We start from the raw sequence: 17,557 nt of genomic DNA, 5'->3' as shown, positions 1-17,557 counted from the left end.
TCACTTCACCGCTTCATCACGCTGGGCCATATTTAAGTCCAGCCACAAGCACAATCTCAATGCTTCCAGCCCAGGACTACCACAGGGAAGATGTCCACGAAAGGCAAAAAGACTGCAGCCCCCAGGTTTAATGATGCGTCACTGGGACGCCTTTTGGACTCAGTGGAGGGCTGGAGCGACGTCCTCCACCCCTGCTCTTGCTGCAGGAAGGGCAGCAGCATGACCAACCAGGCTTGGGAGGCGGTGGCCAGTACCAACGCCCTTCAAAATAGGGCAGCGACCAGTGCCGCAAGGGGATAAATGATCTCCTTCATTCCGCCAGAGTAAGTCACTCTTCTCATCAATCTCAACTCACACACTCACAAACCCATCACACATCCACAAGGGTCTCACTCACTGCTGGTTCAAGAGACATCACCTTTCACTCTCTCACACTCACCATCACTGTCCTCATCCCATCCATGGGGCCACTCGCCACCCACACATACCAAGCATATTTATCATCTGGCCTGGCAGGCATCCTGCTTACGCTCTCTCCATCTCTATTCATGCAGGACAAGCTGGCACACAAGAGGGAGAGGTTGCAGGCTGGTGGAGGAATGCCTGAAAACAAGGTCCTCACAAACTTTGAAAACAGAGCCATCCAGCTGGCCGGCGAGCACCTGGATCGGTCCTGTGCTGACAGTGAGGTCGGCGGTGCTCTACCAAGTGAGGATCCAGCATTGCAACACCCATCAGAGAACCATGCTGTGACTGATGTGTACTGTTTCACAGGCCACTGCCATGCATTAGTTATCCCCCCCTTGCTTCCGCAGGCACATATGGGAAACAGCCGACAGAGTACATGACCCAGGGCCTACAATCATGCCCCAGAGAAACCTCTGAAGAGGAATCTTGAGGCACCCTCCATGAAGTTCCATCACAGCACTCACCCACACCCTCCACCAGCGTAGGTGCACACAGCTTGGTGGGACCTAGTTTTATAGTAGTCTTGGGATCACAATCTGGTGAACACATCGCACTGTCTGATCCACAGCAGGTGGCGGCAGGGACTTCCCAGGTGTCCGGCACTCGGAGGACCACTAAAGGCCAAAAATTTGCTGATTCAGAGTCAGATGATGAGCCTCTGGACTCGGTCCTGTCACAGCTGCTGGAGCTGCAAAGGCAAGCTCAGGAACATCAGGAAGGGATGTCTGCTGCACTCCTCAGGTTGCAAGGTGCAAGGGCTGATTGAGGAGTCTATCCGCCTTCAGGCTGAGGTGATAGTGCCGCTATGCCAACACACAGAGGTCAACACTGATAGGATGGACGCTGACATGGAGACCTTGGCCCAGGGCATCACTCCTGCACTGCTGCACGAGCTGAACTCCATCATTGACACCATAGTTGGCCTCCAACAGTGTGTACGCAAGAGGGGTGCGGGGCAGATCGACCTCAATCCAGCTACCACTTCGCCTCAAGGAGTCAGCCAGGGGCTCTCGGGCACCCATAGGGAGGAGAATCAGTAGGTATGCCCCCCAGGGCCATTCATCCAGATTACTCCGGGAGTGTACAGCCCATCCAAATCCCCACTTCCCGTGACCTTAGCAGCTCCAGCTGCCACACAGCAGGACCCCAAAAGCACGCCGGGGGCCTCCAGGTCTGGGCCCTCCAGAGGACGCCCATCATGGTCATCACAGACAGGGCAAAGCAGTCAGCAGGCTGCCTCCACCTTCGCTGTGGATGGCTGGGGAGCACCACGATGTAGTGGCAGGGTTAAAAAGGTTAAGAAGTTGTAACTCTTTCGAGTACATTCACAGTTCTTGGTTTCCGGGAGTGGGACATGAACCCACAACCCTCTGATTCAAAGGCGAGGGTGCTATGAACTGAGCCACAGCTGACACCTCGTTAAGAAGTAGTAACTCTTTTGAGTCAAAACAATAAACTAAATGAGCAAAAACAAGGGAGAAATCAAGCACAGCCCCTAAGTCAGGTCAGCTGTAAAATCAAGGAAAAACTTTAAAGGAACCTTACAAACATCAAACTAAGATGTGATTAAAGGGGTCAACAAAACACCCCAGACCCCGCGGTGCCCACCGAGCACGGAAGGCCTCGATGGTGCCGGCAGACACCGCGTGCTCCCTTTCCAGGGACATCCGGCCGCGAACGTAGCCGCAGAAGAGGGACAAACAATCGGGCGGGACTCCCCCGTCGATCGCCCGCTGCCTGGACCTGTTGATGGCCAACTTGGCCAGGCCCAGGAGCAGGTTCACGAGGAGGTCCTCCTCCTTCCCGACCCCCTTCCGCACCGGGTGTCCGTAGATCAGGAGCGTGGGACTGAAGTGCAACCAAAACAGTAACAAAAGATTTTTTAAATAACTAAAAAGGGAGTGCAGCCTAAGACACCCTATATACACGTGGTCCACGGACTCCACAAGACCGCAAAAAGAGCAGGTGTCTTGGGAGTCCGTGAACCTACACATTTTACGATTATAGGGGACTGCTGCATGCAACACCCTCCAACCCAGGTCCCCGATAGAAAGAGGGAGAACACCTCCGTAGAGGGCCTCCCATCGGGGGCCTCCGCCGCCGGACGGCAACAAGGCACGCCAGGGCGTGTCCGGGCGGCGGACCAGGGCGAGAAAATGGAAGGTGTGCAGCAGCAGTCCGTACAGAAAACCCCTCCGCGCCGTGCCAAATGGCACGGAGGGCATGTCCCCGAGGCGGCTCATATTATTGCGGGGCACCGGCACCCGAGGGAGGGTTCGGGGCTTGGGGCCAATGTGGAATTCCGTCCGAACAGGGGAACGTTCAGCCGGAAGATCACCGCGCACCTGGGCCACCTCCAGACCTAAAATGACTTCGGGTCCGAGCACGACCGTTTTTAGGTCTTGGATGGCATCGGCTGCGACCTGGACACTCACTGACGCGCGACGCGCCAACTCCTGCGGGAGCATCCAGCCCAGTCCTCCGCCATCCAGCACGTCCCCGACCCTGGTCACCCCGGCAGCCACAGCCCTCCTCTCCGCCAGCCACTGAAAGGGACGGAGGGGCGGATTCCTGAGCAGCGGCTCCCTGACGATAGCCGCTACTCCTGACGGGGGAGAGCTGCGTCGCGTGGCGACCACGTTCCAGACTTTGATCAGGTCCTGGTAAAAGACGGGCAACACCTGGAAGGAGCCGAGGCCCCTCTGATCTACAAACAGGAGCTGCACGTCATAATTCAGGCCGTGCACCTGGCGGAAGAAATACGTCGCCAGGGCACACCATCTCGGAGGAGGCTCGACGTAAAGGTATCGCTGCAGGGTCTGAAGACGGAAAGTCGCCACCTGCGTGCGTAGGCACACCAGCGCCAAAAGTGAAACTCTTTCGAGTTATCAACAGTCACAGATTGCAACTCTTTCGAGTACAATCACAGTTCTTGGTTTCCGGGAGTGGTACATGAACCCACAACCCTCTGATTTAAAGGCGAGGGTGCTATGAACTGAGCCACAGCTGACACCTCGTTAAGAAGTTGTAACTCTTTTTGAGTCAAAACAATAAACTAAATGAGCAAAAAGGAGCAAGGGAGAAAACAAGCACAGCCCCTAAGTCAGGTCAGCTGTAAAATCAAGGAAAAACTTTAAAGGAACCTTACAAACATCAAACTAAGATGTGATTAAAGGGGTCAACAAAACACCCCAGACCCCGCGGTGCCCACCGAGCACGGAAGGCCTCGATGGTGCCGGCAGACACCGCGTGCTCCCTTTCCAGGGACATCCGGCCGCGAACGTAGCCGCGGAAGAGGGACAAACAATCGGGCGGGACTCCCCCGTCGATCGCCCGCTGCCTGGACCTGTTGATGGCCAACTTGGCCAGGCCCAGGAGCAGGTTCACGAGGAGGTCCTCCTCCTTCCCGACCCCCTTCCGCACCGGGTGTCCGTAGATCAGGAGCGTGGGACTGAAGTGCAACCAAAACAGTAACAAAAGATTTTTTAAATAACTAAAAAGGGAGTGCAGCCTAAGACACCCTATATACACGTGGTCCACGGACTCCACAAGACCGCAAAAAGGGCAGGTGTCTTGGGAGTCCGTGAACCTACACATTTTACGATTATAGGGGACTGCTGCATGCAACACCCTCCAACCCAGGTCCCCGATAGAAAGAGGGAGAACACCTCCGTAGAGGGCCTCCCATCGGGGGCCTCCGCCGCCGGACGGCAACAAGGCACGCCAGGGCGTGTCCGGGCGGCGGACCAGGGCGAGAAAATGGAAGGTGTGCAGCAGCAGTCCGTACAGAAAACCCCTCCGCGCCGTGCCAAATGGCACGGAGGGCATGTCCCCGAGGCGGCTCATATTATTGCGGGGCACCGGCACCCGAGGGAGGGTTCGGGGCTTGGGGCCAATGTGGAATTCCGTCCGAACAGGGGAACGTTCAGCCGGAAGATCACCGCGCACCTGAGCCACCTCCAGACCTAAAATGACTTCGGGTCCGAGCACGACCGTTTTTAGGTCTTGGATGGCATCGGCTGCGACCTGGACACTCACTGACGCGCGACGCGCCAACTCCTGCGGGAGCATCCAGCCCAGTCCTCCGCCACCCAGCACGTCCCCGACCCTGGTCACCCCGGCAGCCACAGCCCTCCTCTCCGCCAGCCACTGAAAGGGACGGAGGGGCGGATTCCTGAGCAGCGGCTCCCTGACGATAGCCGCTACTCCTGACGGGGGAGAGCTGCGTCGCGTGGCGACCACGTTCCAGACTTTGATCAGGTCCTGGTAAAAGACGGGCAACACCTGGAAGGAGCCGAGGCCCCTCTGATCTACAAACAGGAGCTGCACGTCATAATTCAGGCCGTGCACCTGGCGGAAGAAATACGTCGCCAGGGCACACCATCTCGGAGGAGGCTCGACGTAAAGGTATCGCTGCAGGGTCTGAAGACGGAAAGTCGCCACCTGCGTGCGTAGGCACACCAGCGCCAAAAGTGAAACTCTTTCGAGTTATCAACAGTCACAGATTGCAACTCTTTCGAGTACAATCACAGTTCTTGGTTTCCGGGAGTGGTACATGAACCCACAACCCTCTGATTTAAAGGCGAGGGTGCTATGAACTGAGCCACAGCTGACACCTCGTTAAGAAGTTGTAACTCTTTTGAGTCAAAACAATAAACTAAATGAGCAAAAAGGAACAAGGGAGAAAACAAGCACAGCCCCTAAGTCAGGTCAGCTGTAAAATCAAGGAAAAACTTTAAAGGAACCTTACAAACATCAAACTAAGATGTGATTAAAGGGGTCAACAAAACACCCCAGACCCCGCGGTGCCCACCGAGCACGGAAGGCCTCGATGGTGCCGGCAGACACCGCGTGCTCCCTTTCCAGGGACATCCGGCCGCGAACGTAGCCGCGGAAGAGGGACAAACAATCGGGCGGGACTCCCCCGTCGATCGCCCGCTGCCTGGACCTGTTGATGGCCAACTTGGCCAGACCCAGGAGCAGGTTCACGAGGAGGTCCTCCTCCTTCCCGACCCCCTTCCGCACCGGGTGTCCGTAGATCAGGAGCGTGGGACTGAAGTGCAACCAAAACAGTAACAAAAGATTTTTTAAATAACTAAAAAGGGGGTGCAGCCTAAGACACCCTATATACACGTGGTCCACGGACTCCACAAGACCGCAAAAAGGGCAGGTGTCTTGGGAGTCCGTGAACCTACACATTTTACGATTATAGGGGACTGCTGCATGCAACACCCTCCAACCCAGGTCCCCGATAGAAAGAGGGAGAACACCTCCGTAGAGGGCCTCCCATCGGGGGCCTCCGCCGCCGGACGGCAACAAGGCACGCCAGGGCGTGTCCGGGCGGCGGACCAGGGCGAGAAAATGGAAGGTGTGCAGCAGCAGTCCGTACAGAAAACCCCTCCGCGCCGTGCCAAATGGCACGGAGGGCATGTCCCCGAGGCGGCTCATATTATTGCGGGGCACCGGCACCCGAGGGAGGGTTCGGGGCTTGGGGCCAATGTGGAATTCCGTCCGAACAGGGGAACGTTCAGCCGGAAGATCACCGCGCACCTGAGCCACCTCCAGACCTAAAATGACTTCGGGTCCGAGCACGACCGTTTTTAGGTCTTGGATGGCATCGGCTGCGACCTGGACACTCACTGACGCGCGACGCGCCAACTCCTGCGGGAGCATCCAGCCCAGTCCTCCGCCACCCAGCACGTCCCCGACCCTGGTCACCCCGGCAGCCACAGCCCTCCTCTCCGCCAGCCACTGAAAGGGACGGAGGGGCGGATTCCTGAGCAGCGGCTCTCTGACGATAGCCGCTACTCCTGACGGGGGAGAGCTGCGTCGCGTGGCGACCACGTTCCAGACTTTGATCAGGTCCTGGTAAAAGACGGGCAACACCTGGAAGGAGCCGAGGCCCCTCTGATCTACAAACAGGAGCTGCACGTCATAATTCAGGCCGTGCACCTGGCGGAAGAAATACGTCGCCAGGGCACACCATCTCGGAGGAGGCTCGACGTAAAGGTATCGCTGCAGGGTCTGAAGACGGAAAGTCGCCACCTGCGTGCGTAGGCACACCAGCGCCAAAAGTGAAACTCTTTCGAGTTATCAACAGTCACAGATTGCAACTCTTTCGAGTACAATCACAGTTCTTGGTTTCCGGGAGTGGTACATGAACCCACAACCCTCTGATTTAAAGGCGAGGGTGCTATGAACTGAGCCACAGCTGACACCTCGTTAAGAAGTTGTAGTTGCACAGCCTGGACACGGGTGTTAATCACTTGTACACAGTGTTCACTATTGTCAATAAACTCCCAAAAATGTCTCCCTGCCTATGGCTCCTTGTTCTGATGAGCAGTGTTCGTGTCACTCAGAAACCTTTCTACACAAGATAATGGCAGGTGTCTCATTCCAGGGCCTCTTCCCTGTGCTTTGTGCAGCCTTTAGACCAAAGCGATGGTCCAGCCTCACACTCCCTGGACACATTACTGATTCCTGCACCTCGACGGTGCTTGTCATTACTGCCAGAATGTCGTGGGCAGGCGTCACCGAGTTCCATGATTCTCTCTGTGTGCTCTCAGCACCTTTAAGGCCCCCATCTCTTCAGCATCTGTGACCAGGGACGCTATGCTCCTGAAGGGCTCGGGTGCTGAAGGTGGACAAAAGATCAGATGTTTTTAAAGTTTCTAAAGTTTCTGCGTCTCTAAGATATGACCCTGATCACAGAGCACAAGTGAGTTGCCCTCGGCCAGACAGGAGTCAGACTTTCTCAGAGGCTATGTGAAGATCTAGGGAGTGTCCTCACTGCATGTCGTCATCATCCTCCTGCAAACAAGCGACTATTAGGGCCTCCATTGGAACTCCATTACAGGAGCATTATCACAGAGGGTATGTGCTTAGCCATAAGCCAGACTGGAGTTAAACGCGCATAGATGCAATGTGAGGATCTATGGTATCTCCTCATTGCATATCGACATCATCCTCCACAAATCTAGCAGCTTTGAGGGCCTCCCGAGCACGCCTGCCTCACCTAGTCAGTGCAAGGGCCTCATCGTCACCTTCGAGGACCTGCTACCCTCATCCCTGTCAGCATCCTCCTCATCGGAGGAGACCCCCAGCCCCTCCATCTCCTCTTCAGCCAGCTCCTCTCCCCATTGCAGCGCCAGGTTGTAAAGGGCACAGCAGATGATGACGATACGTGGCACCCTCTGTGGACTATATTGTAAGGTTCTACCAAACTGGTGCAGGCACTGGAACCTCATCTTCAGCATCCTGATGGTCTGCTCCACCAAGTTGCGAGCTGCAGCATGAGCCTTGTTAAAGCTTACTCTGCTGCAGTCTGAGGCCGCTGCACGATTGTCATCAGCCATGCCCTCTGCAGGTAGCCCTTATCCCCAAAGAGCCATCTGTGGACCCTGGAAGATTTCAGGGATCTGTGACCGACTGAGAATGTAGGGGTCGTGCACACTCCCTGGAAACCATTCACAGACCCGCAGGATGCGTTTGTGGTGGTCACACACCAGCTGCACATTTAGCGAATGGAATCCGTTGCGTTTGACATAGTTGATCACGTGTTGCGACGGAGATTAGAGCACCATGTGAGTGCAGTTGATGGTGCCCTGCACCTGTGGGAAACCCAAGAACTGGGCAAACTGCTCTTGCATCCAGCTCTCCTGGTCCCCAGTGAAAAGAGTTAACAAAATGAGCATTGGTCCTACAGAGAGTGCATCTGGGGAATTGCTAATGAAAAATGAGGAGATGGCGAATGAATTAAACAGGTATTTTGCTTCGGTCTTCACTATAGAGGACGCAAGTAACATCCCAGAAATGGCTGCAAATCAGGAAATGGGAGGGAGGGAGGGAGGAACTTGGGAAAATCACACAGGGAAGTGGTATTGAGCAAATTATTGAGGCTGCGGGCTGACACATCTCTAGGTCCGATAGACTTCACCCTGAGGTCTTGAAAGAAGTTTCTAGTGAGATAGATGATGCACTAGTTTTAATTTTCCAAAATTCCCTTGATTCGGGGAAGGTTCCACTAGATTGGAAAATAGCAAAAAGAGAGGGAGACAGAAAGCGGGAAACTGCAGGCCAGTTAAACATCTGTCATAGGGAAAATGTTAGGAGCTATTAGTAAAGATGTTATCGCAGGGCATTCAGAAAAATTCAAGGTAATCAGGCAGCATCAACATGGTTTTGTAAAAGGGAAATCATGTTTAACCAATTTATTGGAGTTCTTTGAAGAAGTCACATGTTCTGTGGATATACTGTACTTAGATATCAAGAAGGCAATTGATAAAGTGCCACGTCAAAGGTTATTGCAGAAAATAAAGGCCCATGGAGTAGGGGGTAACATATTGGCATGGATAGAAGATTGGTTAGCTAACAGGAAGCAGAGAGTTGACATCAATGGGTCATTTTTTGATTGGCAGCATGTGACTAGTGGTGTGCCACAGGGATCAGTGCTGGGGCCTCAACTTTTTACAATTTATATCAATGACTTGGACGAAGGGACCGAAGGAATGGTCGCTAAATTTGCTGATGACACAAAAATAGGTAGGAAAGTAAATTGTGAAGAGGTAAGGAGGCTACTAAGTGACATAGATAGGTTAAGTGAGTAGGCAAAGATCTGGCAAATGGGGTATAATGTGGGCAAATGTGAAATCATTCATTCTGGCAGGAAGGATAAAAAAGCTTATTATCTGAATGGTGAGAGATTGCAGGGCTCTGAGATTGAGAGGGAACTGGGTGTCCTCGTGCATGAATCACAATTGGTTAGTATGCAGGTCCTGCAGGTAATTAGGAAAGCTAATAGAATGTTATCATTTATTGTGAGGAGGATTGATTACAAAAGTAAGGAGGTTATGCTTCAGTTGTACAGGGCATTGGTGAGACTAAATCTGGAGTATTGTGTACAGTACTGGCCTCCTTATTTAAAGAAAGGTGTAAACATGTTAGATGCAGTTGAGAGAAAGTTTACTAGACTAATACCAGGAATGGGCGGGCTGCCTTATGATGAAAGGCTGGGCAGGTTGTGCTTGTATTCACTGAAATTTAAATGAGTAAGAGACAACTTAATTGAAACCTTTAAGATCCTGAGGGGTCTTGGCAGGGTGGATGTGGAGACGATGTTTCTAGAATCTAGAACTAGGGGTCACTGTTTAAAAATAAGGGGTGGCTCATTTAAGACAGAGATGAGGAGGGTTGTGAGTCTTTGGAACTCTCCTCCTCAAAAGGCAGTGGAAGCAGAATCTTTGAATATTTTTTAGGCAAAGCTGGATAGATTCTTGATTAACAAGGGGTGAAAGGTTATTGGGGGTAGGCAGGAATGTGATGTTGAGGTTACATTCAGATCAGCCCTGATCTTATTGAATGGCAGAGCAGGCTCGAGGGACTGAGTGGCCTACTCCTGGTCCTAATTTATATATTGGTATGAAATGCTCAACGTTGTATGCCCTCACGAAGATAGCATCCATAACCTCATGGATGCATTTGTGGGTGGAGGCTTGCGATATCCCACAGAGGTCACCTGTGTAGTTCTGAAAGGAGTGGTGTAGAAATTGAGTGCCGCTGTCACTTTCACAACCGTGGGCAGTGGATGCCCTCCATATCCCCGTGGCGCCAACTCGTGCAGTAGCTGGCAGATTTGACTGACCACTTCCCTAGACATGCACAGTCTTTGGCGACACTGGTTCTCGGTCATCTGCAGGAATGAAAAGCGGCATCGATAGACCCTGGGTCCAGTTAGGCGCCGACTAGCGACGGCTCACTGTGGCTCTTCAGCAGCATCTGCAGGAGCCCCAGCCGCCCCTTCTTCCAGAGGGTGCTGCCCTTCCATCTGTGCAACCAGGCGCCTCAGTCACTCACTTCTCCATCATCTTTGCTCTCTGTAAGTCATGAGGCATACAGCTCCGTCACCGGGCTCCATGCTCCTGATACACTCCTCCGGCAGGATGAAAGAGAGAGATGCGTGAGTTAGCAAGGGTGTGCTTGGGACCTGTCCTTGTTAAGTCTGACGACCGCTTAACGTATCACGGAGAGTGCTGGCCACCACTTGGATGGCTAGAGATTAGTGCGCTGCATGGCTGCCTGAAACCCCACCCACCTCCACCTGACTGATTGGCGGCAACTTTGCCCATTGGACTTCATGCTGTGCTCTCAGCTCAGGTATTCTCCTAACCAACGCTGCGTGGCTGCTCTGTTAGCTTGAAGCATGGGGGAGACTGGTCTAAACCTGAATGATGTCATTGCAAGGGGCTGAGAGCGCCTCCACCAGTGACTGCTCCACGGCCAGCTTTAGCAAGGAGAATATACAACATGCCCAGTCGTCCAACTGCTCTGCAGTCCACTAAAATGCTCATTAGTTTGCATCTGTGCCCGAGTTGTGAAAAGCTCTGGAGCATTTGGTGACACTTTGATGCCTGTGTTTCTTGAGTGGGCAGGGAAGCTAGCGGTCTGACTCCAATCATATCAATGTGCTGCGCCTGAACTGTCTCGGCGGTAGAGGAATGCTCACTTTATACAAGGTGTCCCTAATGCGTGGCCGCTTCCCTCGTCCACTTCCCCCCACTGCTTGAGCACTACCTTCAACCGCAGGGCAACCCTTGCGCCCCCCACTCACCAGGTCACCTGAACCACAGGGCCGCCCTTACACCCACCTCCCCCCTTCCCCCCAACACACCTCAACCTTGAAGTCCATCAGGCGACTCTTGTGAGTGCTTTGCAACGTTACTGTGCACTTACCTCCGAGTTCTCCGCAAAGTTCAGCCCGCCAAGTGCACACCTTTTATATGCTGTTGTGAAACATGCTGGTGTGCATTCACGCCGACATGGGCAGATGATCCAGTGGGGTGGGGGACAATTCCGGCGGGCTGGCCTTATAATGATATGCTGCTGTATTACAATGAGGTTCCCGATGTCCAATGGTGGGAAACGTAGCCTGCCAACAACAGGCAGAGGGGACAATCGCAAACTGGTTTCACGATGTTGTGAAACCAATTTTTGGCCTTCTCACCATATTGTCCGTCCAGACCACCGAACACGCCCGACACCAGCTAGCAAAGAAAATCTCAGCCTAAGTTTTTTAAAAAAAACTTATAGAGCCAGGGCCACAGGATTTCAATCAGTGAGGAGTGAAAGCAGTTACAGGGAGGGGATTAGGCCAGGAAAAACGGCTGAGTCTGTTAGAACAGCTGGACAGCATCAGGTGTCCAGCCAGGATGGCAGGTCAGAGCTGCAAAAAAATGCAAACTTTTTCAAACCTATATTTAAAAAGCAGAGAAAGTTCTGGAGGGAACTGGAAGAGGCTCTGCTGAAGTAATCGTTATCTGGATGGGAATGTGAAGAACCACTTACCTAAGAGTGACGAATGGACACAAAGATAAAACATTTAGTATAGGTAAGTCTAGGTAATGCATCAGGTAGACTTGATGGAATTAGCATCAAGCAATAATTAAAGGTGATCAATAGGAAATGTATGTATGTTAAATAATTTTAATATATTATAGATTATTTTCTTGTTAAAGAAGTATAACTGGGATTTTAAGAGGGTGCTAAGTCAGAACTACTGCGAAAGAACCTCTCTGGTCCTGAAAAAAGTAATTTTACATTTTTATAATCCCTGATTATACTAAAGATCTGTAGCTTTTTATAAATATAGTAGAATTTATTTTTTAAAGTTAAGGATATTTCACCTTCTAATGTGTGTGTCCCAATCTTTATTTTGCTCTGTAAAATTTCCAAAAAGTGAAGGGCAATCGGTGCATTTATGGAGTACAGTTTTAATACACTTTTAAAAGATTTTACCTTCATTCTCACACCATCCTCCAAAACGATAAAACCTTTTGTAGGTTCCAGGTCAAGCAAAGAATCAGATCCATTCATACTTGTGACAATGTACTGAACAGTGACTATTCCAAATGTTCCCAGTGGTGGGTTCCGTATGATGTGCAGTGTTGCAACACTCTCTGATAAACCAAGGGCTGTTGGCTCCTTAAGGAAAAAGTGCTCAGTGTTGTTGAATGACAGAATCCCATGTCCATCATCATTGGCAAAGATGGTCACTGTAGCTGTAATAATAAAAGTGAGTTGTCAGCAGTTGTCTATTTGGGTTAAGACATCCACCCCAAAAATACAATGCAATGATCCGTCAAGTGGTCTAAGGATCTGCAAGTGTTTCAATGTAGGACATCTACAAAAATTAATTTTTTGCACATTTTTAACACAACAAAGACAGAGAAAATTTCTCAAATTGGATAACAGTTGAATATGTATTGTACAATATTGATAACAATAATTTCAATATTCATTATTTCAAAAAAAGATGTTAACCTGCTTATTTTAAATGAGGTTTTCTTTTATCAGTGTTAAAACATCAAGCCAAGGAATTCCACCTGAATATGCTGACATATTCACTGCTACTATTATACGGCATGATTCCAAACCAAGGGTATTCTTATTGTCATGCTTTAGTTTATTCTGTGCCGACTGTTATTTAGAAGTCATCAATTTTTTATTATCATTCCATATTTGCAATGATTACAGCTTAATATTAAGCCAGCACTGTGGATCTCATCATACATCAAATTAGAGCACAGCGGCTCATCATGGATATGACAACTAAATAAAATAAAACTATTACAATACATGCACATATGACTGATACAATAATGGATACGCAAGAGTGATTTTAAGATTTAAACCTTATCTTCTCCTTTATATGACAGTTGTAAAACCACTTAGGCTTTATCCTCATGATATATATCATCATGTGGACTCCTCAGTTAGCTTACTGTTGTATCATATTGACTGGATTTCATTAATCTATAATTTACCCTGTTCGCCTTTGTAGTTCAACAGAAAAAACCTGACCTCTCGAACAGATAAAGAGAATAAATTTTCTAAATGGGAAAATTGCCATGCATTCATTCCTTTTTAATCAGGTTTATATACTTTAACATAATGGTGGTAGGAATTTGATGCCAGCAGATAAGCACATAGGGAAATGTTTCCATCCTGTGCTGCTAGTAATCACCTAATAATAAAAACAAAAAACTACTGCGGATGCTGGAAATCCAAAACAAAAACAGAATTACCTGGAAAAACTCAGCAGATCTGGCAGCATCGGTGGAGAAGAAAAGAGTCGATGTTTCGGGTCCACACGACCCTTCAACAGAACTGAACTGTTCTGTTGAAGGGTCGTGTGGACCCGAAACGTCGACTCTTTTCTTCTCCACCGATGCTGCCAGACCTGCTGAGTTTTTCCAGGTAATTCTGTTTTTGTTTTGAATCACCTAATAATTGCTTATTAATGGTGTGGAAGCCCTTGTGGTTCATAAAGGCAAGAAGTTTATCTGAAGCAACTTGCAAAGCGACATAGGTGCAGGTAATGATTGCGAAATTTAGGGGAAGCTCACTCCCGAATGAAAACAGCAACTACAGACAGAATGATGTTACTGGTTCCCCGTAACAGCCTGGAAGGATCCGGAGGCAAGCAATTTTAAGACTACAATGAACTTAACTGCAGCAAACGTGACACCACTCTGTGACAACCTTCCTAGGATTGTTATCATCCTTAAGCATTGCTCCATAGAGAACTGTGGGTATGGTATCCTATAAACTGTATAAACTACCTTTCTTGAGTTTTTTGATGAGGTATCAAAGAGGTTTGATGAGATAATGTTGTTGGTGTGGTGTACATGGATTTCAAAAAGGCATCTGATAAAGTGCCGCGCAACAGAACTGTAAGCAAAGTTAGAGCTCATAGAACAAAAGGGACAGTAGCAACATGGCTATGAAATTGGCTGAGTGAAAGAAAACAAACAGTAGCGGTGAACAGTTTTTTGGACTGGAAGAAGATTTATAGTGGAGTTCCCCAGGGATAGGTGTTAGGACCCATGCTCTTCTGATATATATCAATGACCTGGACCTTGGTGTACAGGGCACAATTGCAGATGATAGGTAAATTGGAAGTACTGAAAACTATAAAGAGGATAACACCAAAACACACGAAAGGTTGGTAGAATCGACGGACAAGCGACAGATGAAATTTAATGCAGGGAAGTGTAAAGTGATTCATTTTGGTAGGAAGAACACAAAAACAACCTAAAATAGAGGATGCAATTCAAAAGGGGGTGCAGGAGCAGAGGAACCTGGGTGTACATGTGCATAAATCAATGAACACATGAACATACAAACAAGGAGTAGGAGTAGGCTATTCAGCCCCTCAAGCCTCCTCCGCCATAAATAAGATCGTGGCTGATCTGATACTAACCGGAAATCTCTATCCCACTTACCCCCGATAGCCTATCACCCCCTTGCTTAACAAGAATCTATCTACCTCTGCCTTAAAAATATTCAAACACTCTGCTTCCACCACCTTTTCAGGAATAGAGTTCCAAAGACAATGACCCTCTGAGTGAAAAAATTTTACCTCATTTCTGTTTTAAATGGGTGACCCCTTATTTTTAAACAGTGACCCCTAGTTCTAGATTCTCTCCCAAGAGGAAACTTCCTCTCCACATCCACCCTGTCAAGACCCCACAGGATCTTATATGTTTCAATCAAGTCACCTCTTACTCCTCTAAACTCCAGCGGATACAAGCCTAGTCTGTCCAACCTTTCCTCATAAGACAATCCACTCATTCCAGGTATTAGTTTGGTAAACCTTCTCTGAACTGCTTCCAATGCATTTACAACCTTCCTTAAATAAGCTGGCCAATACTGTACACAGTACTCCCAACTGTGGTCTCACTAGTGCCCTGTATAACAGAAGCGTAACCTCCCTACTTTTGAATTCAATTCCCCTCGCAATAAATGATAACATTCTATTCGTGCGCCTAATTACTTGCAGTACCTGCAAACTAACCTTTTGTGATTCGTGCACTGGAACACCCAAATCTCTCTGCACCTCAGAGCTCTGCAATCTCTCACCATTTAGATAATATCCTTCTCTTTTATTCTTCCTGCCAAAATAGACAATTTCACATTTTCCCACATTGTACTCCATTTGCCAGATCTTTGCCCACACACTTAATCTATCTATATCTTTTTGTAGCCTCATGTCCTCTTCACAACTTACTTTCCTACCTATCTTTGTGTCATCAGCAAATGGGGCAACCATCCCATCCATCCCTTCATCCAAGTCATTTATATGAATTGTAAACAGTTGACGTCCCAGCACTGATCCCTGTGGCACACCACTCATCACATCCTGCCATTCAGAAAAAGACCCATTTATGCCTACTCTCTGCTTCCTGCTAGCCAGCCAATCTTTTATCCATGCCAATATGTTACCTCATATACCATGAGCTTTTATTCTCTGCAATAACCTCTGGCCTGGCACTTTATCAAATGCCTTCTGGAAATAAAGCTGGCAGGATAGGCTGAGAGTGTGATTAATAAAGCATACAGTATCCTGTGCTTGTCAAATAGAGCATAGAGTACAAAAGCAAGGAAGTTACGTTAAACGCTGTGTAAAACACTGACTCGGCCTTAACTGGAGTGTTATGTTCGGTTCTGGACACCACACTTTAGGAAGAATGTGAAGACATTAGAGAGGGTGCAGAAAAGATTCATGTAAATGGTTCCAGGGATGAGAAACTTCAGTTACGCTGAAAGATTGAAGAAGTTGTAAGTGTTCTTCTTGGAGAAGAGACAGGTGAAAGGAGATTTGATAGAGATATTCAAAATCATGAAGGGTCTGGACAGAATAGTTAGGGAGCAATGATTCCCATTGGTGGAAGGGTCGTGAACCAGGGGCACAGATTTAAGGTAACTGGCAAAAGAAGCAATGGCTACAAGAGGAAAAACTTTTTCCAACAGCGAGTGCCTTTATGATCTGGAGTGCACTACCTGAGAGTGTAATGCAAGCAGGGTAAATTGAGTGTTTTAGAGCATAATTATCTGAAAAGAAAAAAAATTGTAGTGCTATGGAGGAAAGGTAGGGAAGTGGCACTAGATTAATTGCTTCTTCAGAGGGTCAGCCACGGGCCAAATGGCCTCCTTCTGTGCTGTAATCATTCTATGATGCTATTCTATGAAACTCTGTTGGGTGTGTAAGGATTCCTGGGAGCTTTCTTCCTTCTATTTGTTTTCCCTTTGTCACATCCTCTTAGTACTTCTCCATCTTCTCCTCTTCCCTTTACCAAAATGAAACTGCTAGAAAGAACTCAAGAAAACAAAATAATTGTGTTGCCAGGAGTCCCACAGAATAGCCAATATCCACAATAAGCACTTTGAAATGGTCTAACAGCATAGAAGAGAATAGGATCCTCTGGAAACCAGCAGTGAAGTTCAGGACTTGAACAGAAGTGGCCCTAGAATTCAACCCTGAAGAACACTGTTACCTACTTTCATCTATTCCTTAACTCTGAATCTTTATTTTCACCCCTCTAATCAATTTTTAATTGAATTTTCTATCCTTTCCTAATTCTCTGATAAGTTTCCATATGATGTCAAAGGCTTTCCCTTGGTCATTGTACGCTACATCCATTACATTTCCACAGTTTCCATGTCTGTTGCTTTCTTATTTTTAGGCCTGAAAGTATAGCAAGATGGGACTGACTCCAAATATTCTCTTCCATCTATCAAATGAATTAAAATGCTTATCTACATATATAAAGGATAATAATTCCATTTTGGTGCCTTATCCCATTGTCTCTAGTCATTTGTGCAGCAGATTTTTTGTTGTTACCTGTGGTTCTTTCTCCTAGTTCTAGTCCAGGTGATGGATTAGAGAGAATCAGCTGGAAATCCTCATCCCCTTCTGGAATATCATCATCAAGAATTGCAATCTCAACATATTTGTATCTTTCCCCATCATCAAAAAAAATACTCTGCAAATTCAAGGAAAACAAATTATCACAGGGCGTTAATATCACCTACAGCGCCCACATGGGGCAAGGTATTTTGGGACCGCCGAGGTCAGGAAGGGAGGTGGACGTAGCACGGAGAGTACTGGTGTGCCGATTTCCCAACTATTCCCACATTGGTCATTTTGGCCGAGGCAGGTTCAGGGCCTGGCAAGGATGTCTGACCCCACAAGATAGGCAGATGCCATGCAGAGATTCCCCCACTTTACAGTGGTGGCCTGACTTCTTTTTGA

At 48.7% G+C, this 17,557-nt stretch overlaps 1 protein-coding gene across 1 annotated transcript in view; it reads right to left on the bottom strand.

The window, feature by feature from the left end:
• The window catches only part of adgrv1 (adhesion G protein-coupled receptor V1), a 735,500-nt gene that overhangs the window by 466,163 nt on the left and 251,780 nt on the right, over positions 1–17,557 (bottom strand). The window contains exons 41-42 of the mRNA XM_078557559.1: positions 17,147–17,288; positions 12,259–12,521 (exon numbers count right to left, since the gene is read on the bottom strand). Of these exons, the coding sequence (XP_078413685.1) occupies positions 12,259–12,521; positions 17,147–17,288 (405 nt within the window). The remainder of the gene's footprint in view (positions 1–12,258; positions 12,522–17,146; positions 17,289–17,557) is intronic.

This window comes from Cetorhinus maximus, chromosome 2 (assembly GCF_964194155.1).
Source record: "Cetorhinus maximus chromosome 2, sCetMax3.hap1.1, whole genome shotgun sequence".
In the NCBI taxonomy this organism is placed as follows: domain Eukaryota; kingdom Metazoa; phylum Chordata; class Chondrichthyes; order Lamniformes; family Cetorhinidae; genus Cetorhinus; species Cetorhinus maximus.
Note: the sequence above shows the minus strand (reverse complement) of the source record. Positions and strands in the feature narration are given on the sequence as shown.